This window comes from Lupinus angustifolius, chromosome LG12 (assembly GCF_001865875.1).
Source record: "Lupinus angustifolius cultivar Tanjil chromosome LG12, LupAngTanjil_v1.0, whole genome shotgun sequence".
Classification (NCBI taxonomy): Eukaryota; Viridiplantae; Streptophyta; class Magnoliopsida; order Fabales; family Fabaceae; genus Lupinus; species Lupinus angustifolius.
The window spans coordinates 675898-698269 of record NC_032020.1 but is presented as its reverse complement, the minus strand read 5'-3'; the positions used below and the strand labels follow the sequence as shown (position 1 = coordinate 698269).

Genomic DNA, 22372 nt, shown 5'->3' with positions numbered 1-22372 from the left:
TATTCCGTTCGATGCGTTTTTCGTAGGAGTGCCTAATGGGGATTCTGAAAGAGAAAACTGTGCTTTTCGTCACACACCAAGTCGAGTTTCTTCCAGCAGCAGACCTCATTCTGGTAAATGCAGTATAAATGTTTCTAAATTTATTGTATATAGTAAAGTATGTAGATAAAGACATTAAAATCACTCTAACTCAATATTTTTATGAGCCATATGTTTTTTATTTTGTACTACTTAATCTTGTTCATGTATACATTATAGTAAACTTGATTGGATTTGTGTCTTACTGCGTCGCAATTTACCGAAATATCAAACAGGTGATGAAAAATGGAAAGATTGCACAAGCCGGAAAATACGCGGAACTTCTAAAGCAAAATATAGGATTTGAAGTCTTAGTAGGTGCTCATAATGTAGCTCTAGAGTCAGTTCTAATGGTTGAAAAATCAACTAGAACAGCTCTAGCTGAAAGGGAATCAAGCATCAATTCCAGCTCAAGTATTAAACCTGTTCACATACAGCAAGACTCGGCGCAAGATAGTCCTCCGGATAGCAAGGGAAACGATGGAAAATTGGTACAAGATGAAGAAAGAGAAAGAGGAAGCATATCAAAAGAAGTTTACTGGTCTTATATGACAACTTTCAAAGGTGGAATTATGGCTCCAGTCATAGTTTTGGCACAGACTTCATTCCAAATACTTCAGATTGCAAGTAACTATTGGATGGCTTGGGTTTGTCCGACAACAACCGATGCTAAGCCTCTATTCGAGATGAATTTCATACTACTTGTTTATATGGCACTATCTATTGCTGGTTCACTTTGTGTTCTGCTGAGAGCTATGTTGATAGCTAGTGTTGGACTTGAGACAGCACAGACACTTTTCACAAACTTGTTGCGTAATGTGCTCCGAGCGCCCATGTCGTTTTTCGATTCAACCCCAACTGGAAGAATCTTGAACAGGGTAAACATTCATGTCAATGCATTTTTATGTTTATTGTTATTACCACAACAGTTTTTATTAACTCAATCAGCAGGCACACAATTCACCATCAAATAGTATCTATCCGAGTTTATCCGTTATGCGCGAATCGTGTAGTTATTCATTCTGCAGCTGTTTCCATTGAAAAATCAACTAGTTTCCTCATAGAGTTCATTACTATTTGAGAACAATATGCCTAACAGGAGCATAAAAACGATCTTTACTCTTTCGACATTGAAATAACAAGTTTTTGCATTCTCTTCCAGAGTCCAACTTACAAACGGATGTAAAAGTAAACATATTTTTACGCTATATGTATGCTCGATGCGCGTTGTTATATACTTGCATGAAGTGTTTCCTTGACAATGATTCTAAGAGATAAAAATTCTCTTTTCAGGCCTCCTCAGATCAAAGTGTGTTGGACTTGGAAATGGCAACCAAATTAGGATGGTGTGCCTTCTCCGTAATAGAGATTATCGGTACTATTGCCGTAATGTCGCAGGTAGCATGGGAAGTATTTGTCATCTTCATTCCAGTAACTGGAATCTGCATATGGTATCAAGTATGTAATCTTTTTAAGTTGATTTTCTCTAACTATAAAAATTTGTCTCTTTTTTCAAATGTTCTATGTCTAGTTCTTGTGGCATATCCTAAAAGAAATTCAATGATGCTTATTTCAGCGATATTATACACCGACAGCGAGAGAACTGGCTCGCTTAGCACAGATACGAATTTCTCCAATTCTCCACCATTTTTCCGAATCTTTAGCAGGAACAGCATCGATAAGAGCTTTTGATCAAGAAAGCCGTTTCGTATACACAAATCTTGGTCTTGTAGATGGCCACTCAAAGCCATGGTTTCATAATGTTTCTGCAATGGAATGGCTTTCGTTCAGATTGAATTTACTTTCAAATTTTGTTTTCACATTCTCACTGGTTTTGCTAGTGATCCTCCCTGAAGGAATAATCGATCCAAGTAAGTAGATTACTTTACTCGAAAACATTTACGCATAAACAAGAAAATCTTAGTCCATCATTAACATTATCAATCATCCATTTTCGGAATTGTTACAGGCATTGCAGGGTTGGCAGTAACATATGGTATCAATCTGAATGTTTTGCAAGCTTCAGTTATATGGAACATATGCAATGCCGAAAATAAGATGATATCGGTCGAAAGAGTTCTTCAGTACTCAAGTATACCACATGAAGCACCTCTTGTGATTGAAGATTCCAGGCCACCTAGGAACTGGCCAGAAACCGGAACGATTTGTTTAAAGAATTTGGAGGTAAGATATAGCAAGAATTTAGGCTGCATAAGCATAGATACAGTAACTTATTTACTGATTTACGAAGTTCGTCCATGCAAAAGAATTTCTCCTACAATTTAGTCCGAGGATCATGAAGGTCGAAATAGTCTGCGATATGGAATAACATCTTCCGAAAATGACTACTTTTACAAACATTTGAGATTCTTGAGGATCACGTTGCGATTTTCATGATTTTGCATACACCAAAGACTAAACCAGATGGCATATTTTTTATCCGGAACGAATTTGGCTATTTGCGAACTTATTTCATTCACTTACCATCGAATTTTCATGCCCGAAAAAAATGTTTCGCAGGTACGTTATGCTGAGCATCTTCCATCTGTGCTGAAAAACATCACCTGTACATTTCCTGGAAGGAAGAAAATCGGTGTAGTAGGACGTACCGGGAGTGGAAAATCGACTCTCATACAGGCTCTTTTCAGGATTGTTGAACCAAGAGAAGGAAGCATTATAATTGACAATGTAGATATATGCAAGATAGGACTCCATGACTTAAGAACAAGGCTTAGCATCATTCCACAAGACCCTTCACTATTTGAAGGCACAGTTAGAGGAAACTTGGATCCATTGCAGCAATACTCAGACAATGAAGTCTGGAAGGTAAGTTTTAACTAAACAGTACAAACTTAGAACATGAAAATGCAAGTTATAATGTATCAAGATAATGTAGTTAGACTTAGAGATGATGATTTTATACTTATTTTGGTACATTTTCTATGTCAAGATATAGGGGTGAGCAAGACCTGACCCTGTTCGCTCACCTAGTATGGCCCGATTATCATCGTGCCCGAATAGGATTGAGTCTCATCGGGTCTAGGGCCGGTTTCGGGTTCAAAAATTAGACCCGGTTAATATTTAGGGTCGGGTAGCACCAAACATGATCTGTCTCGTGGTTACTCACTCATCATATTTGTATGTGTTTCTAGTCAAACTTGTATAGAGTAATGACACATATTTAGTCGAAAATATCATTGATTCTCTAATTTTTCGTCATATATACATGATTAATAATATATATACATATATCATTTTATATGTCAAATTACATATTCATAATAATAAATAATAATCAGAAGACTTTATCTAAAATAAGAATGCAATATATTTAATTAGGTTTAGGATCGGGTTCGGGTTTAAAGGTTGACCCGATCAATATTTAGGGTCGGGTTAGCTTCGGGTCCGCTTTCAAAAAAATGGTTTGACCAACATTTAGGATCGAGTAAGGGATATGCCTTAACCCATCCCAACCCGGTCCATTCTCATCACAAGATAGAAAGATTTTCATCATTACCCAAATGAAAATTTTCATTTTCAGGCTCTAGATAAATGTCAGCTAGGTGATATAGTGAGGGACAAGAAACAGAAGCTTGAATCACAAGGTAGAATTCATGAACTTTGAATTAACATAGTTTGATTATGCTGATACTTATAATGATTACTAACATGAAATGCTTATTTTTTTCTTTGTTAGTTGTTGAAAATGGTGAGAATTGGAGTGCAGGCCAAAGACAATTATTTTGTCTAGGAAGAGCTTTACTCAAAAGAAGTAGCATATTAGTGTTAGATGAAGCAACAGCCTCTGTGGATTCTGCTACTGATGGTATGATACAGAAGATCATAAGTCAAGAGTTCGAAGATCGGACTGTCGTCACGATAGCTCATCGGATCCACACCGTTATCGATAGCGATTTGGTTTTGGTGCTTAGTGATGGTATGTATATATGTACAACAAATTTGGACAACTTTCTCGACAACTATGAATTTTATAACACAAGGTATACTTTCTGTTATAAAAATCGAAGTTGTTGAGAATAATTGTTTATGAAACACTTGATATGGAATCAGTGAACCATTTTATAACATAATGTATAAAAATCAAACTTCCAAAGTATAAGGTATTAAAATCAAAGTTGTCGATAATAATTGTTTACAAGACATTGATGACTACTTCAAACTACTGCTTTAAGTTACGGTTGCAGTAATAATTGTAGTTATTATGATTGTGGTCATTATGGGTATTGTGATGCAGATTGTGGCATGGCAGTATGAATTATTTTTTAATTTGATGCAGCCTAATTCGGTCTGATACAGCCCGGTGTGGCCCAAATACGATTGTACTGCAGTCCAATGTAGCTACATCATTGTGATTCGGTTTCACACCACAGTTTAAATGTGATATAGTTGCGGAAGTCACCACAACCGCAATATTGTAGCTGCATCACGTGATGTGGTCCGCAATTTGAATCACTCTTTCAATCAGACACATTATGCACACAAACACATAGATTCATATAAAATGAAAACATGATTGTGGAACTACCAACAAATATTGTTAATATACTCTTATTTTGACAGGGAGAATTGCAGAGTATGATGAACCATCAAAGTTACTTGAAAGAGAAGATTCATTCTTCTTTAAGCTTATAAAGGAGTATTCAAGGAGATCTCATAGTTTCAACAACATGGAATAATTCAAGGGATTCTTATTGGGACAAAATGTCTCATAAATATCTCAACCACCTTAAAATTAAGGGATTATTGTCCCTATGTGAGGTAGTATTGTTGTAATACTTATTCCAAAATAATATTAGATATTAAGTATAGGGTATAGTTTTAAGTATCAAAGAGTGAATGTAAGATTTAATATGTATCCTAGATTTAGAACATCAATAATTGTTAAGATTGCATATCTCTTGAAGATATATTTTGACAAAAATCAATCTCTTAACTAGGCATTCAACCTTCTCTTAACAACTGTTAGTGTTTAAATTGCGGTTGCATTCGCGATTATGGTAATGGTCATTGCAGCCATTGTGATATGGATTACTTCATGATTAAAAAAATATTTTTTAAATTCGATGTGGCATGATGCAGTCTAAATGTGGCCCGATTCGATTGCGCTACGGTATGATGCGGTTGCGCTGCAGCACGATGTGGTTGTGCTGTGACACGATGTTGTTGTGTTGCAGCCTAATGCGGTTGCACTGTGACCCAATGCAGCTGCATTATTGTAATTTAGTGTCACATCATAATTGCAATATCATATGGTTATGGCGGTCACCGCATCCACAATAATGCAATCATATCACATGATGTGGTTCAGTAACCTAATGTCCATCTTGGATATTTTTTCCATCCACTTTTATTTCTTAGCTTTCAGATGGGACAGGTTTTAAGTGATTTTTCAATTTTACAAACCAAAAAAATGTAATTTGTATCCCAAACAACGTCTATGGTCTCTTTGTGAGTTGAGTTTTGAAGGGGAATGAATAGAAATGAGAGACTTTAGAGTTATCTCACCAATATGTTTCGTAGTTCTCAAATCTTCCCTGATTTAGAAATTATCTCACTAGTGTATTTCATAATTTTCCCAGGAAAAATAGTTATCTCATTAATGTATTTCACTATTTTTCCTTCTAAGTGAGACAGTTTGTACTTGCCTAACAACAAGATCGTCACCCAACTAGATATGTGTCTTGCTTTCAACTTATTACTTGTTTTAGTTCCCTGAGATATTACTACCCATATGAAATACTTCATCTTTTTTTATATAAGCAAAAAATAACTATGTTCGCCTTTTAAGAAAAACATTCGACTGAAATCAATTATAGTTGAAAATGAGGAAATCCTAGAAGATAGATATGATCACGATCATATGAAGTCCTTGTTTATGATCGAGATCACATGAGTTAGACTTGCATTACACAATGATGCATCATCTCCCGACTCAGCATAACCAAGGACTAATATGAAAACTTCTCATCATTTGAAGACCATGGTTATGGTTAATTGCTCATACACTCATTTATGTTTCATGAATAAAGATTTATTTTTCATTACATATTTTTTTTATAAATACATATTGATACATGGATCGTATAAATTTATCATCACACACTTCGCTTAACCAATCATATTCCCCCAAAAATCACAAAAGATAAAATCAAATAAAAATAACTTATGTATTAATGATAGATATTTGATTCAATAATATGAAGGGTGATACAAATGTAAGACCCAATATGAAGTGAACCTTCAAAAATATTTTTCTTATGATACAATGATTCTTTCTAATTCTCAAATACTAAGAAAATATCTCTAGTCACTCCATTAGAGCCTAACATTATGGAAAGATATTATTTTTGCATTGCCCACAAAATATCAATAGTTCGGGAGGATAGTTTTTCAACCACTTTCTTGACATTCAATTTTTAAGAAATGAGTACACACTTTTACATCATTCGTACACCATTTCCTCCATTTGACCCATAGGATGAAAGAGTCCAAAGTAACCAAGAAATGTTCATAGGTCAATGTGAAAAAAAATCACCTAAGAATTCTCATTGAATATCTCACACGAAAGTTATGGCAATGAAAAGTGCACTATTAATAATTGCAAAATGAACTGTTCATACAAATATTTCCGCCTTAATCATAGACATTTCTTATCACTACCTATAAAAACCACTTAATATTTGAATATCATGTGAGAAAAATGTCGATAAAAAAGAAAGGTTAAATATGAGTATGAGAAATACATATTTTTTTAGTCTCGTAACAACTTCTTGGAAACATTAGTGAAACCACATTACAAACTTAAAAAAACTTTGTTGATCATTAATTTGCCTAAGATGCATACCATAAGAGAAAGGTTAACCCCACTAAATTCATAAAATTTTGATAAAGTGTTTCATCGCACAGAATTAAAATTCATTATCCCATCATTATCATCAAGACTCAAAGCCTAAACGCAAATTTAATTTGTCATCGTCATCACTACTCATAGCCCAAATACATTTGTCAAGTTTACATGATCATTATTTTATTATTTATTTTTAAAGAGTTGTTGTGCATAAAGACATATCAAAAAGAAATTGAAAACACCAATTTAAAAAATGAAAAATGGAGGCCTATCAAATAGCAGCTTTTGAGTTTATTTTTGTCGAAGACCTACTAGATTGAGCCTTTCGGATAATTTGAGTAGAATGACGACATCCAATATATCATATTAGGGCAGTTTTTAATTGACCCCATTTTCAAGTAGAAAGTTCCATGAAACCTAAAATTGTGGCAATATTTCTTACTGTATATCTTTAAACTCAAGAAATCAAGAATCCCTAAACCAAGCAGAGACAAGATCTTGAATTATCACCGTCAAGGAGCCTTTTTAAGAGAAGTTTCAACAATGAACCATACGCATAGTACAAGTCTTCTATTTCTTGTAAAATCAATTACACTAAATACCATCGCACCTAAGAGTGTTAAAAAAACCCACAAGGACAACCAAGGAGAAGGAGAATGGTTCTAAGTCATAAAAGTTACAAAAAAGAGTGCTAGGTTGAAAACTCATAAGAGAGAATTCAAGATAGATACCTACAACATGTATTCTAGGCAAAAAAAATAGAGGAAATTAAATAAACACCCTCAAGGTAAAGACTTAATATTGTACATAGTCAAGAAAATTGGGGCAACAATTGAAGAATGTATGATATAGCATCATAATTGGAGTTGATGGTCCAAAATAAGCACACTAGGGCAATTTTGATTATTAGAAGGAAAACAAATCAAACTAGAACACTTTTGAAAGAAATTCTCATAAAACCCATATCGATGCAATATTTTAGTCATTCTTTTCAATATGGTACTAGAGCAAGTTGTATTCATTAAATTGAAGAAAATGTGTGTTTAAGGAATATCATGTGTCATGACCTAAATTGTACATATTCCTACAATCTTGTATTTGATATCATTGCCCATCAAAACAATACCACTATCAATATGTTTCAAAATGGTAAAAACATCACTGCCAGATTCGGCTTCAATATTACCAGTTTCGAGCGTAGTGACAGATTATGACACAAGCAGGTAGGGGCAACTACCCCTGAATTTTTTTAATTTTCTTTAAAATGATTATTTTACATAATTCATTAAAGAGTCTAATATTTATGTACTGGCAATATAAAGATATATACAAGAGAGTATATTATCCATAATTTATTTGTATTAATTTTTGAAGAATTAATGATAATTAAAAATAAATAATGGGTGGTTAACTGAGGGTGTATATAATTCTTATACTTTCAATACATACATTTTTTTTATTTTCATTAAACTATTTACTTTACCCTCTTAACAATATTTTTAATCCTAAACACATCTATAAAAAAATTAATATTGATAATATATATATTTATTGGTGTACAAATCTATCATGTAAATTTTAATGAGTGAGAGATGATTAGTTTGATATATCAACTTCAACATTTTATTTTTGATATCGTCGGTCATTCGATTTGAAGAACATCTCAATCATATCTAAAATAAGTGTAACTTTAACAAAAACGGGAATGATGGATGCATAATACTTGTTTGATCGGGATATTTGTCTTATCTTAACTATTCCAATTTCTACAACTACTACAAAAACATTCATTTTCAGCAAGAAGATAATCAAAACAAGATTACGTAATTAGATGAAGGATGATTTCTTGCAAATGACTTGATGATTTATATTAGGAAAAAATAACATGATTTTTTACCTCTAATTCAATGAGTGATAAATGAAAGTCTTTAAAAGAAAGAATAACAACATTTTAAATAAATGTATTTAATTGTTAAGTAACATTATTTATAATTAATATATTATTTTGAAAAGTTTCAACTCAATTTAAATTTAAGTTGTAATTAAATATTATTGTCATCTCTAAACTTTGGATCAAAATCCGCTACTATTTGAGAGATCATTGAATTTTATTTTTCTTGTTTTTCTTGTTTTTTCTTCAAGATAAAACAATTAAGAATATCATGCTCTAGTTTCTTGTAAAAGTGACATATTCTGATAGATTTGTGTCCCCTAGATTTGGATATGCTATGTTTTATAGGCAAATGAAATGCAATTAAATATTGCATTCTTAACACTAAAGAAAGGTTTTGGTAATGGATGAAAAAAACTTAGCAAACAAGTTAACCTAAGTTTGTAAGAGGTTTATAGGCTTTATTATAGCTTGGTATGCAAAGAAGTAAACAAAGACCACATCATCTAACATTTACTCATTTTAAAATGTCCCCATCTTGTACCCAAAAAATTTCCTCACACATCTAAAAAAGATACACGTTTAGAAATTTAAAAAATTATTAAATGTAGTAAATGGAAATTACCTAACAATATAATGAATGAATATCATGGGTGAAATTCACATTTAGAAATTTAAAAAATTATTAAATGCATTAAATGGAAAGTACCTAACAATTTAATGAATGAATATCATATGTGTTGTTTGTTTCTCCCAACAAGTATCGCCCCAGTATACTGAACCTTTCATTTTTTCTTTATCATGGGAATTTAGCAGTGTCTAACATCACTAACGAACACATTGTTGGTAAATGAATATTATTTGAATCTAAAAAATATCATTTTGACTTTTTTGACAAATAAAGTAAGATTTACTTTCTACACGTATTTCTAAAGAATCTGTATCCCTTTTTGTATATAAGCAGTGCATTTGATTGTATATAGAATAAAAATCAGATTAAATAAAAGTGTGAGAAGTAAAGATTCAAGAACACAATGACAAAGAATTCAGCAAAGTTAGCTTTTTTTCTCTTCTTTCTAATTTCCATAGCAGGTTGGTATCTCTCTATTTTCTTCCTTTTTTTCACTCCCTATTTAGTCGATCACATAAATTTCATTCAAAAAGTAAAACATGTTTTACAATAAATATTTATTTCAGTCCCCCGTATTTTCATACCTTACTAGATTGCTCCTTCAAAAAATAAAAAACCCGAAATTGTCTAAAAAAGTTTTAAATATAAGTCACATTAATTCATATCAAGTGTTTTAAAAGATGATAAAAACAACTAATTTGACCAACATTTGAAATTTTTTGATCCACTTTGGGTTTTTTAGTTTTCGAGAAACCAAACTAATAAGGTCAAAAAACATGAGAGAACGAAATTGATATTTACTATATGTTTAATATAGAATGTTAAAAAAGAATGTTTTTTCAGTATAAAATCAATGGTATCCCTCAAAAATTGGTATTTACTCTATGAGCAATGAAGTAATTCATTTTGGGTGCATGGTTAACCCTCTCAACAAGTATGGCTATCTGAAATCAAGTATTTGATAGTTTAATCTATTTAAGAATCAAATACAGTCTTACACCATTACAGTAACGTTTTGTCGATGTTAAAAAGAATGTAACTAATATTTTTGATCTAATGAAAAATATATTTTGTAAATGTACAGTGGAAGTGCCAACTTCAGTGGAAGCAAAGTTTCACTTAGAATGCCCTAGGATGATAGATTGCAACAAAGTGTGTGAAGGATTCCCAAGTTGCTGTGTAAATGGTCAATGCATTTGTCAGAAATGTGCTAAATTAGGTCAACTTGTTCCATCAATAAATTTATGATAATATTTTCCATAAAAAAAGTTTATTATTTAAGGATTAATGATGATTTATTTTTTTGGGTATTACTATGGATATCATCTCATACTATGCATAAGGAACTAATTTATTTTGGGATGCGTGATTATTCTTCTCAACAAGTATTATTTTCATCGAACGTTTGATCTTTTAGTATTTCTAGAAATCTAATAAAATCTTACATCAACCCCTTATTAATAATGATTTCTTCTTGATTTTATGAAAAAAAGTAAATGATGAAATACATCAGTCAAATTAAATTGTATAGTTTGTTTATTCAATATATTTGATACCGTATCTTTAATTCTTCCAATTACTATTATTTCATACCATCAATGTAAATTGATAATACTTAATTATTTGATGTTATTTTATTTTATCACTCTCAATATAAATTGCTCCACCAATTTTATATGATATATTAATTATAATTATTTTCTTTTTTTAAAACTTTATGGGCGGGTGGATATTGGAGCTCATTGTCGATACAATTTTATGTAACCTTTGGTTAGGATGAACTCTTATGTCCGAAAAAATATACCACTTCATGTGTTAGCACTTGTAATTAGTTAGGAAAATTATTAATTATTAGTTATTAATTTTTTAACTTAAATATATTTTTCAACTAATCATAAAAGGTGACACGTAAAGTAGTATATTGTTTGGGACAAAAAATCATTCCTATTACTATACTATTAATGTTTAGGTCCTTGTTTGGGTCCCTTGGCCTATAAATAATAAACTAATTTGTTTTCGGAGTATTATGGTTAACCTCCAAAAAATTCAAAACGTGTGTTAATTTATGTATCATTTTCTCTGATTAGATAGAAAAATATTTTATTATTAAATTTTTAATTTAAATATATGTTTTTCAACTAATTAGGATAAGTGACACCTAGAATAATGCACACACTCTTTTGGTACAGCAGATGTTAAACCTTCCATATTAGGCGCATTATACTATTATTTAATGCTACTCAGCAGAAAGTTTTTCAGAACAAATATTATATTCATATAAAAACAATTATATTATGAAAAAGTGTGATAATAAAGTTATAATATATATAAATATTGAGTAGCTAAAAACTATATTAGCACTTTAGATCAGTTAAACCTAATAAAAGAAGAAAATAAAATAATGGATAATTGTATTATTTAGTAATATAAGATGAGTATAACTGAAGCAATAAATTCTAACCATTTTCCAATATCAATTTGGGATATGCTATTCATTCGATGAAAATTGAATCGTTCGTATTTATTCACTAATTTAAATCATGTAATAATTTTTTTTTAACCCACAAGTCCATTCACCTATCAGTGTGTTTCTTCAAGTAAGTATACCTCTTATTATTTCATTGTTTTCAGCCACTTGTGATTGCTTCCTCTAAATTCGAATGAAATTATCAACTTTTATCTGATTAACATGTTCTTTTTTAGATCAAATGATCATTTTTATTCTTGTATATGGTGAGTTAGTGAGTAGAGTTATGATGTTCTATTAAAATATGATCATGTGAATGTGTTTACTTGAATTAGCCACGATTTTAACGTGGGTAACATCATCTTTTCCTCTAGTTTATATAAGTTTAACTATTAAAAATTGGAATGGATGAAGTAATATTTAATTATTTCATGTTATTTTTTGATAATATGAACATAAATCTCTCTATCGGTTTTATTTTATACTTTAGTATTAATTATTATTATTTTATTTTTAAAAATTTACATGTGACTTGGGCTATGGGAGCTCACTCATGAATGTTTATAAAGGTATTTAGAGATTACTCATTAATAAGACATAGACAATGAAATTTGCATTTCATTACCTTGTAATCTTTGTTTGTATTATGCTAATATTGTTTAGGTCATTACTAGAGTATTTCTTAACCTTTGGACTAGATAATAACTGTCTTCAAATAATATTATACTTAATCCTCTTAGTTTTTGAAATCAATATTCTATTCATGTACAAAAACTAATATTATATTACTTTTTAAGGATAAAATATAACAATAAATTTATAATATAAAACATTGAGTAATAAATGTTGTTGACAAAACAAATGGAATATTGGAACCAATAATTTATTAGTTCAAAGACTCTATTGTCTTTACAAAAAGACCAAAAGCTTGTTCTTGATAGCAAAAACAACTCCATAAAGATATTTTGTCAATAACCTTTCTGAAACAATCATATAAGAAATTCGGGTGAGCAATAACCAACCTTACCCACTCACTCAAATAAGTCTGATCATGTTCGGACCTGAATAGGATTGGGTCTAGCGTCGAATTTGGGTTTAAAAATTAGCCTCAGACATTATTTAGGGTTGGATAGTGAACAAACATGACTCGACCTGAACCCGTCCCATGATTACTCACTCATCATGTTTGAATATGTCTCTACTCAATTACATACAAAATAATGACATAACTTGATCGAAAATATCATTGATTCTCTAATTTTTCATCATATATACATTATTAATAATACTATATATATTATATATAATTTCATATGTCAAATTACATATCCATAATAATAAATAATATTGAGAAACTTTATCTAAAAATGTTGTATTATATTTAATCGGTCTAGGGCTAGATACAGGTTCAAAAAATGATTCAAACAATATTTAGACTCGAATAAGGGACAAGCCTTACTCGATCCAACTTGACCCATGTTCACTCCTATAAGAAACAATCATTTCAATAAAAACATGGCATGTTAACACCAAAGTCACTTGATCCTATAAAATCATGAACTAAGGAAGATAGATATTTGTAATTGGTGGTACTAATACACAAGAGTGGTACTATGTTACCTAAAAAAAGCAGTAAAATGTTTCCTATGAATACATAAAAGAGAAGAACTTAAAATGATTGAGAATAATAGCCACACAACTCAGCAATCAAATTCACCATATCATCTTCAAAAGTATGTACTTACTACAAGGAAATGAAAGAAGATCTCCACCACTATTTCAATTGTGGATTTTACAATACAAGTACAAAACACACCACAAATAGTTCCCTAGGATGTACTCTACAATAAGAACTTTTTTCCAAAAATCCACTTTTTTTCTCCTGGTGAATTATTCACTTTACATTCTTGCCCTTGTTAGTGAAGGGTCATAAGCTTGAACGAGCATACCATAACCATTGATACAAATTGTTCAGTCAATTCCCAAACTGGAATAAGGTTCAATTCCACCCTGACAAAGAAGATAAAAGGAAAAGCAAAAAAGCAAAAAAAGTTGCAAGATAAATCTACAATTTGCACCACTAAATCCCACACAGAAAACTAACAAAAACTATGGCTTAATTGAAAATTAATAATAAAGGCAAATAAAGAAAAAAGCTAACATGCTACTAAATAGATAAAAGTCAAATTCGACTACCAGATTTGCAATTATAAACAGAATTTATTGAACAGGAAAACCAATTGTTGTTGCATACTCCTTTTCCATTAATTTTACAACAAATGAATATGTATATGTAAGCAAGCATGTATGAGAATAACAGAATAAGTATTGAGGGTGGTCACGAATTCTCAACAATTTTTAAATTTTGTATTTGGTAAAATGAAAAAATAACAACTACACATATTTTACTGAAATATGCTACTCACTGAGCAATCATCATGAACACGCCATACAGTCTCTCCGAGAAGGTTTGCGACTGATAGAACAGTTAGTTGGGGAAAGTAGTTCTGTTCTGCCACTGGAATTGTATTGGTTATGATAACTTCTTGAAATAAGCCGCTTGATAACCTCTCTATAGCCGGAGGACTGCAAAACAAAAAATGATGCATTAAGTCATGAGGAAACTGTAAAAGACACAAGTCCTATTAATCATTACAATATACCATCTCTCTCTCTATATATATAAGGTAAAGAGTGCTTATTCATTGTATTTGAGTCTATAACTGATAAAGAGTTGTGGTTTTGTGCATTTGATAAGTTAATTCAGCCTAGAAACGTTCGACTTTGTACTTCGAGGTCTAACCAATTGTGACAGTCTAGAAGACAGTCAAAAGTTGTTAATTCACTTAAGAGTACAGTCACTTTTAGAGTCCTGCGGAAAGGGGTTATATCAGCTTTGCCGCACCTTTAATTTTACAATAGATAACAAGGGTCTGAACAGATACACGGACAATTTGTTGTTCTAATTAGTCCAATCATAAATTTAGTAATACTTCTTAAATTCCAAAATCAAATGAAAGTGCATAAAGAGTGTAAACTTCATTCAAGGAAAAGGGCATCAACAGCAACAGAGAACCCCCTTAAACAAGAACAATCTGATGATAATTAGCTGTAGTTAGAGATTCACCACAACAGATATGATTGAAGTGTCTCAGTGCAAACCATACGTAAAATAAATTCTTCAGAGAATACAAAGTCCATTTTACCTAAAAACAGCATGTGTACTGCATGCATAGACTTCCCTAGCCCCTTCTTGATGCAATAGAGCTGCACCTTTGGCAATAGTCCCTATAAGACCAAAAAATATTATTTAGAAGATAATAGATAAGACTTACCCAGTCATATCAAGTTGAACCAAGAGAAAGGATCAATATACGCAATTAAGACACATAGAAGAGTAAACTACACCTCGTGGCACCAAAATTTTACCCAAAACTAAGTATACCAAAGGAATAAATAGGCATACTGTCCTAGAACCAACTCTCTTAAAAGTTCAAGCTGTAAGTAGAGAACCAGGAATACTTTCATCTCTGGCATGCCCCCAAAAAAACTCTTTCGGCTCAAACCAAAGGACAAAGAACAAACCCAATATGCATTGTGTTATAATCTAATCAAATGTGAATATAGAAAGCTGTGAGGATCAAACTGACCACTTGGTCACAGATGCATTGATAGTTTGATACATGTCAAGGAATCACAAATATAAAAAAGAATGTCAAGGCAGTAAACATCTGAGTAAAGAACCATTTATTATGGCTTGGGCAACCCTCCCCTTATGAGAAAGCTTTAGGGTTCAGTTAGGCCCAATTTATATAAATCTTTACTTCTTCTCAAGCTTAAAATTACCTCTTTGCTGAATCTAAAATAAAAACTCTTTCTAACCTTTAATGGTAAAGTTTGTCAAGTAACTCAGTATGATATTGTAGAAAAGTACTCCATGATTTACCAATAAAATTAATCCATTTTATTTGAAAGGATGTGAGGAGACGAGAGAAAGCAGGTGAACAAGTTTGAAGGAACTAGTTATTGCACTTGTACATCGAGAGTTTTACTCAACTCACCAGCAGTATCAATCATGTCATCCACCATAACTGCTACCTTTCCCTTTACATCTCCTATCAAATTCATCACCTGCATCATGAGATTCACCCAATCAGAAATCTTCAAAGGGTGCTTTAATTTAGAACCATGGTTTATGGTTTGCCAAGAACTTTAAGGTAATGAAAGTGATAACCCCCCAGAGGTCTCAGTTAGTGTTCTAAAACCTGGACCACAGTTACCAGGTCAGCTACATGAACTGGCCTAGTTACCAGTTCAAGTTTTAGTACAGTACAATTACTAGTTCAAACTAGATTGTAACACTTATACCGATCTTTAACCGTTCATTTTGCTTTAATCTAATCGTTAAAACCCACTTAATCTATTAATCAAAAAGAATAATTAATGATATTTAACAACTTTAATGGAGAAGATAGAAAATGAAATTTATTTAATGGAAAGTGATATTTTAAATTGTAACAACTCATTAAATTTGTTATCTCAATTCATTAAATCTTATACATTTATAATGTTTATAATACGTAGCTACTCTTAAATGATTATTATTATTTTTAGTTATTCGAGTACTTTTTATTTACTTATTTGTTTCTGAAGTCTTTTCTCCTTTCTTTATTAAAAAAAGTATATAATAAAATAGATATTACTGATTCCATATTATGGTAAAATATCATTTTTATTAATATTTTAATATGATAAAGAAATTTTGTTTTTGTTGCCTGATAATGTTTGATGGGAATAAGGAAAATATTTTCTTGTTTTATAAAGTGGCACTGTTTTCATAAAAATAAGCAGTGTTTGCATATTATAAAGACAACAATTAAGGCAATTAAACGAAAAATATAAAGCAAACCAATACAGCAACAACGTGTGGCATAGAACTGAAAATAGAAAACAAATACAGAAGCAAAGCACCAAATAAAAAAACAGACCAACATAGCAGTGGTTAACTTTTCTCACCTTCACGTTATGAAAGTTAATTGTTGTATTTTAAATGAAAGAAGACACTTTTCATTGGCTGGGATCTATCAAGCCCAAGGCCACAGTTAACCAAGCACTGGCATGGAATTACATCCGATTTGAGGAAAAAACCCTAGAACCTATCAAGGCATGAGAGGTGTGCACCTCAGTGAAGTGGCAGCACTTACAAGATCAAGAAGCACTGGACTGGTGGACCCTTGCCTTGGTGGCTAAGGTGCGCCTTGTGGTGCCTTTTCTAGCTACACTATTCCAAGCTAGATTTTAAAAGATTGATCTTAGCATGTCTGACAATCTAATATGAGCTGAAGAAATGAAAACAGAATATGACTTCAAGAACCATAGAAAACAGATCAAAATATAAAATAATACATCTTTAACGTGATCACGTAACTACTTGATAAGTCATAACCTGCCAACAGATTATCTAACCATTATGCTCGAAAAAGACCAACAAAAACAGCAGTTACAAGAAAGATTATAATATCTACACCAACAATTCATTGCCTGTATCTTATGCAAAATGGCCTAACAGTTTATCATCATTTTTACAAATTGTCAAAATATTAAGATTAATAAATCATAAATTGTCCAGATTTATGTATTCTATTCTTTCTATCCAGAATATAACTTTGAGCATTAAACTAGAGCTCTAAACTTTAGTCAAACTTAGAAGAGTACAAGACCGTACCTCAGCAACATTATGCCCCTGGCGTCTTTTATCAACAATCGCTAAAGGAGCATCAGATAATTTTTTGGCAAACGAACGTGCTCTAGCAACACCACCAACATCCGGCGAGACAACTACCAAATCATCTGAAGAAATGGTCTTGCTGGCAAGGTAATCAAGTATAACAGGCTGGTAGTAGCACAAAAGAATATATGATTAACTATTAACCAATGAACCAAATTATATTGGCAATTTCAATGTAAGAAATTTGGTTTAATCCATAATTCATAAAATTCACTACATGCTGAATATATCATTACTGGATCTCAACTATTGTTACAGAAAATCATAATAACAAGTTGTGATCAAGATTTTAAATAGTGGTTGCATTCGCGGTTTCGGAAACTCAACCTTATGTTTCATACAATTTATGGCAAATGTGGCTGATGTAGCCACAATTGTGGTCACTATATGATTTCGGTGACTCCAAAACCTTAAAATATCGGTGTTTGTAGCTATAACAGACCCAGTATTAAAACCTTGGTTGAGATACTGTCTTATATTCATGGCTAGAGAAGTCTTAAATAGGAGTACTGGAAAAAGGAAATCCCCTAAGAACATCAATTAGCTAAGCCTGATTAATAATAAATCCATCTTCTCAACAACTATCCAAGTTACAAATTGAATCTATGTTCTTTTACAGAGTGAATAGCTAAACAATACCCTTTGATTGAAGCTCCTACATTCCTCTCCCTTCAGTTTTCAACATTTGATTCTTGGGACTCTATCTTAGCCTTTTCTCTCCACCCTACTCTTAACCCTTACACACATAACCAAAACTATGTTGGGTCGTCAAACTCTCTCCAGGTAATCAGGTATGACTTTGCCCTCCAAGCAAAACTTTCTATGTCAACAATTATCCAAGTTAAAAATTGAATCTATGTTCTTCCAGAGTAAATGGCTAAAGAAACCAAATAATTTCCATTGCAAACATTAATCACAGCCATCATTATAATTAGTACCAATCAAGATAACCATTTAATCTAATGCCTGACTCCACCAAAACGTATGACATAAAACAAATGTAAGAAAGGGTCTCCACACCAAAATTTATGTTGCAAAACAGCAATAATAAAGCAGAAAGATACTAAGTCCAATGAATACTTAGATCGGATAACAGCTACAAACTAAAAATGGTATGTTAAAAGGTCTATTGAGAGAGCACAGTAATGTAAATAGTTGGCATCCAAGTATGGCTTAACAGCAAAAACAATAATTAAATGTTTGAGTGTGCCTAAACAAAACTAGCTTTAAGGACTCCTGGGTTTGGAGATATGAAATTTCAAGGGTCATATAAACAGTGAAATAGACGTGTCAATAGAGGATGCCATTTCAATTCACAATTAGGTGCATCAATAAAATAGAGCAGTAAATTATGAAGTGGCCAGAATTCTTACCAGATATAAGCATTGGCACAGGCATTTTATTTGTGTTTAATAGATCAAATATGATTTTCATTCTTCCATGCTAAATAATGCTGAAGACATAACTCAATTATCATATTTTGTTACCTGTCCGTAAACATGATCAACTGGAATATCAAAATAGCCCATGGACTGCCCAGAATGGAGGTCGCATGCAAGAACACGATTTGCACCTGCTTCTGTAATTAAATTTGCTACAAGCTTAGCAGCAATGGACTCACGCCCTTGAGTCTGAAACAGTAGTTGAAGACCATGTTAAGACTAAACTGAATTTGAATGCATGTAACCCCGTTTTAAAAACAAATTGACATATTCTGAATCAAATTGTATTGGCAGTGACATTCTTATCAGTATCTGTGCAGCATAGCAACAAAAACAGAATTTGAACAAAAGGCAGGAAATGATAGAATAAGAAGCAGCATACAATTCAATCACAAATTACAAATATTATGAATACAAGCTGACCTTTCTGTCAGCTCTAGCATATCCAAAATATGGAATGACAGCAGTTATATTTTTGGCTGAAGCTCTTCTGCACGCATCAATCATTATGAGGAGCTCCATAAGATTCTCATTGGCAGGGGGACATGTGGGCTGCACAAGAAACACATCACACCCTCTGACACTCTCTTGCAACTGAACATATATCTCACCATCGGCAAAACGCTTTATCTTTATTTTTCCTAGCTCCAGGCCCATGTAGCATGCAATTTCCTATACAGATAAATGGCACCACATTATACATTTTTCAAGTAAAGACTGGGTTGTATAACATAACATAGGATTTCAAATATCTATGAAGTATAAACAACAAAAATATTGATGTGGAGTACAAGAACCGTTCCCAATTCACCAAATATACCATTCCCCTTCGCATAAAAACTGAAAAGGAAAAATAATAATGAGTCTTCTGGACGAAAGGGTGAGTTTAGCACCCCATTTTACTGAAAGTTAAAGGACATGGGTTCAATGTATTAACAAATAAACCCTCAAATTGGTTTGTACAAGATAAGGTGCTCTACAAATAGTCCCCAAAAGAAGAAAACAGTTATGTCTTAAAAGCATAAAAGATCTAGTCAAATTGGACCATTTTACCTAGAAAGACCCAATTTTACCGAATTTGAAGGGGGTTTCATTTTTCAAAGACTGACGTGAAGAGCACCAAATCTTTCAGAGTCAAATATGAGAGTTAATGCATGTAATTTCACAATACATTCCATGAGTACTAACAAACTGACCATAAGAGTTAGTAACTTAGTGTAGTCTTAATTTCATACACATCTCGTGAAAAAACTAATCAGTAAAAGCCCACATTTCCATCCTTGAAAGATGAGGTGGTTTCACTTTTGGACCCCGAAAAATGAAAACCCCCCTGTAGTCCCTAAAAGCAAGGTTTTAAATTAATTTGGGTCCGCAACTGTTACAGACATCACAATGATAAGGTTTTCAAAGTCCTCGACACCAAATCGCAATTGCAGCTATATTAGCCTGCAATAGTCCATGATGTCGGTTTTGGAGAAGTCTCCAAAACCGCGACAATAACAGCTACCAAAACCTTGCCTAAAAGTGTAAAAACTGAATCAAATCCCAGAAACTCTCTCTCCACTCGCAGGTTAAAGAGCGCTTAAATGTCCCCTCCCCAGATCCAGTAAAGACCAAATTGACTTGGTTTTCCACACTTAAGAAATACTAAAATGACTATTTTCATCACCCAATTCTACTGTTAACAGTTTACCTGAGCAAGAGATGGATTAGCAGTGCCGGAAAAGATACGAAGACGAGTATCATTTCCGTTAACCAAATCCTTGACACGAGCATTAGGTGCCAATAAGAAACTCGGAATTGAACCACCACCACCGTTTAACAGTAACTCACTTTGACTTGGTTTCCCATTCTGGAACTTCAATGGCTCTATAACCTTACACCTCTACACCAAAATCATCAAAACCATTTTCACAAACACATCAACTGCAACAAAAAATTACATAGAAAAAAGAGAAACGGTTACTTACAACGACGCCGTTTCGGAGTGAAGTGCGAGGAAAATAGTGAATTGGAACGGAACGAAGAGAAGTGAAAGAGGAAGTGGAAGAAACTGAGTGAAACAGAGACATTGCGTTGTTAACAAATGAATGAAGAATTCAGATCAGGTTTCTATAGTATGCAATTTAGCTTATAAGCTGTGAAATTGTGACTGAAATTTTAGCTTATAAGCGGTTAAATTGTAACTGAAATTTCAGATTATTTGAGCAGTGAAATTGTAATGTACACATCTACTATGTCTCACAACTTGTTTGTGTCACATCACATAAACTCTGTGATGGTTAGAAAACTATATTTAAGTTAAAATTTAATTATTAAGTATTTTTTGATCAATCATAAGTTTATGGCACATGGAACGACATAAACTTTGACACAATAGATATGCTTCAAACTTTTAATAAGGGTGGTCTTGAAAGTCAAAGTGCACCAATGTGTAAATAATTAGAGATGACAACATGTACGGGTGGACACAAGTAGTAGCTACCTGCTACCTGTTTTAAAATAAGAGAGTATTACCCATACTCGTCTGTATCCGTATGAGTATTCATGTGTGGGTATTCGTGGATATTTATGGGTATCACGGGTACAATATGTACCTGTGAGTTTCCTATATTATAAATGAATTTTTAATTTCTTAGTTTTATTATGTTTTAAATGAGATGAAACTTAATTATTTTTATACATTTTGATTAAATATTTAGGAAAAATGTTAAATTTATTGGTGTTTTCTATTTGTGTGATTTTTTGTTCTTATTTTCTTAACAAAAAATATATATTTTCTTTATAAAACATGAACACACATGTAACAATGTAATAATATTTATAGGGTGTTTCACCATTGTTTATTTATAAAGGTGAAAGCTATATATGATAAGAGATAAATATGAGTAGTAAAGCTTCAAAAACTTAATGGTCGACCCTACTCGCTCACGCGGTACTACCCGAGCATAATTGAGTTCGAGTAGAATCGGGTTTAGGGTTGAGTTTGGGTTCAAAGACTCGGCCAATATTTAGGATCGGATAGTAACCAAACATGACCCGATTTGACCCGTCTCATGATCACTCATTTTTTCATATTTTTATATGTTTCTATTCAAATATGTACAAAGTAATCACACTTTTTGGTAAAAAATATTACTCATTCTCTAAATTTTTCATCATATATATATATATGATTACAAAAAAACATACATATATCAATTTATA

At 32.1% G+C, this 22372-nt stretch overlaps 2 protein-coding genes across 3 annotated transcripts in view; one reads left to right on the top strand and one right to left on the bottom strand.

The window, feature by feature from the left end:
* LOC109362256 (putative ABC transporter C family member 15) overlaps window positions 1-22372 on the top strand; it is a 30874-nt gene that overhangs the window by 8189 nt on the left and 313 nt on the right. Inside the window, exons 3-11 of one of the 2 annotated variants that reach the window (XR_002109382.1) lie at window positions 27-113; window positions 315-956; window positions 1372-1536; window positions 1655-1949; window positions 2048-2262; window positions 2599-2904; window positions 3620-3683; window positions 3776-4015; window positions 4660-4931. Coding sequence is in view for 1 of the 2 variants with exons in the window: in XM_019607925.1 (XP_019463470.1) it covers window positions 27-113; window positions 315-956; window positions 1372-1536; window positions 1655-1949; window positions 2048-2262; window positions 2599-2904; window positions 3620-3683; window positions 3776-4015; window positions 4660-4775 (2130 nt within the window). In the remaining variant the exon portion in view is untranslated. Of the gene's footprint in view, window positions 1-26; window positions 114-314; window positions 957-1371; window positions 1537-1654; window positions 1950-2047; window positions 2263-2598; window positions 2905-3619; window positions 3684-3775; window positions 4016-4659; window positions 5021-22372 lie in introns of those variants that run through there. The other variant, XM_019607925.1, reaches the window with a different exon arrangement.
* On the bottom strand, window positions 13636-21345 carry LOC109362257 (ribose-phosphate pyrophosphokinase 1-like). The gene is made up of 9 exons (XM_019607926.1): window positions 21136-21345; window positions 20859-21050; window positions 19589-19837; window positions 19211-19354; window positions 17661-17828; window positions 15997-16066; window positions 15142-15223; window positions 14362-14521; window positions 13636-13945 (listed from the first exon to the last, which is right to left on the bottom strand). Exons 1-9 carry the CDS (start codon window positions 21235-21237, stop codon window positions 13907-13909), a joined length of 1206 nt encoding a protein of 401 aa, XP_019463471.1. The 5' UTR covers window positions 21238-21345; the 3' UTR covers window positions 13636-13906.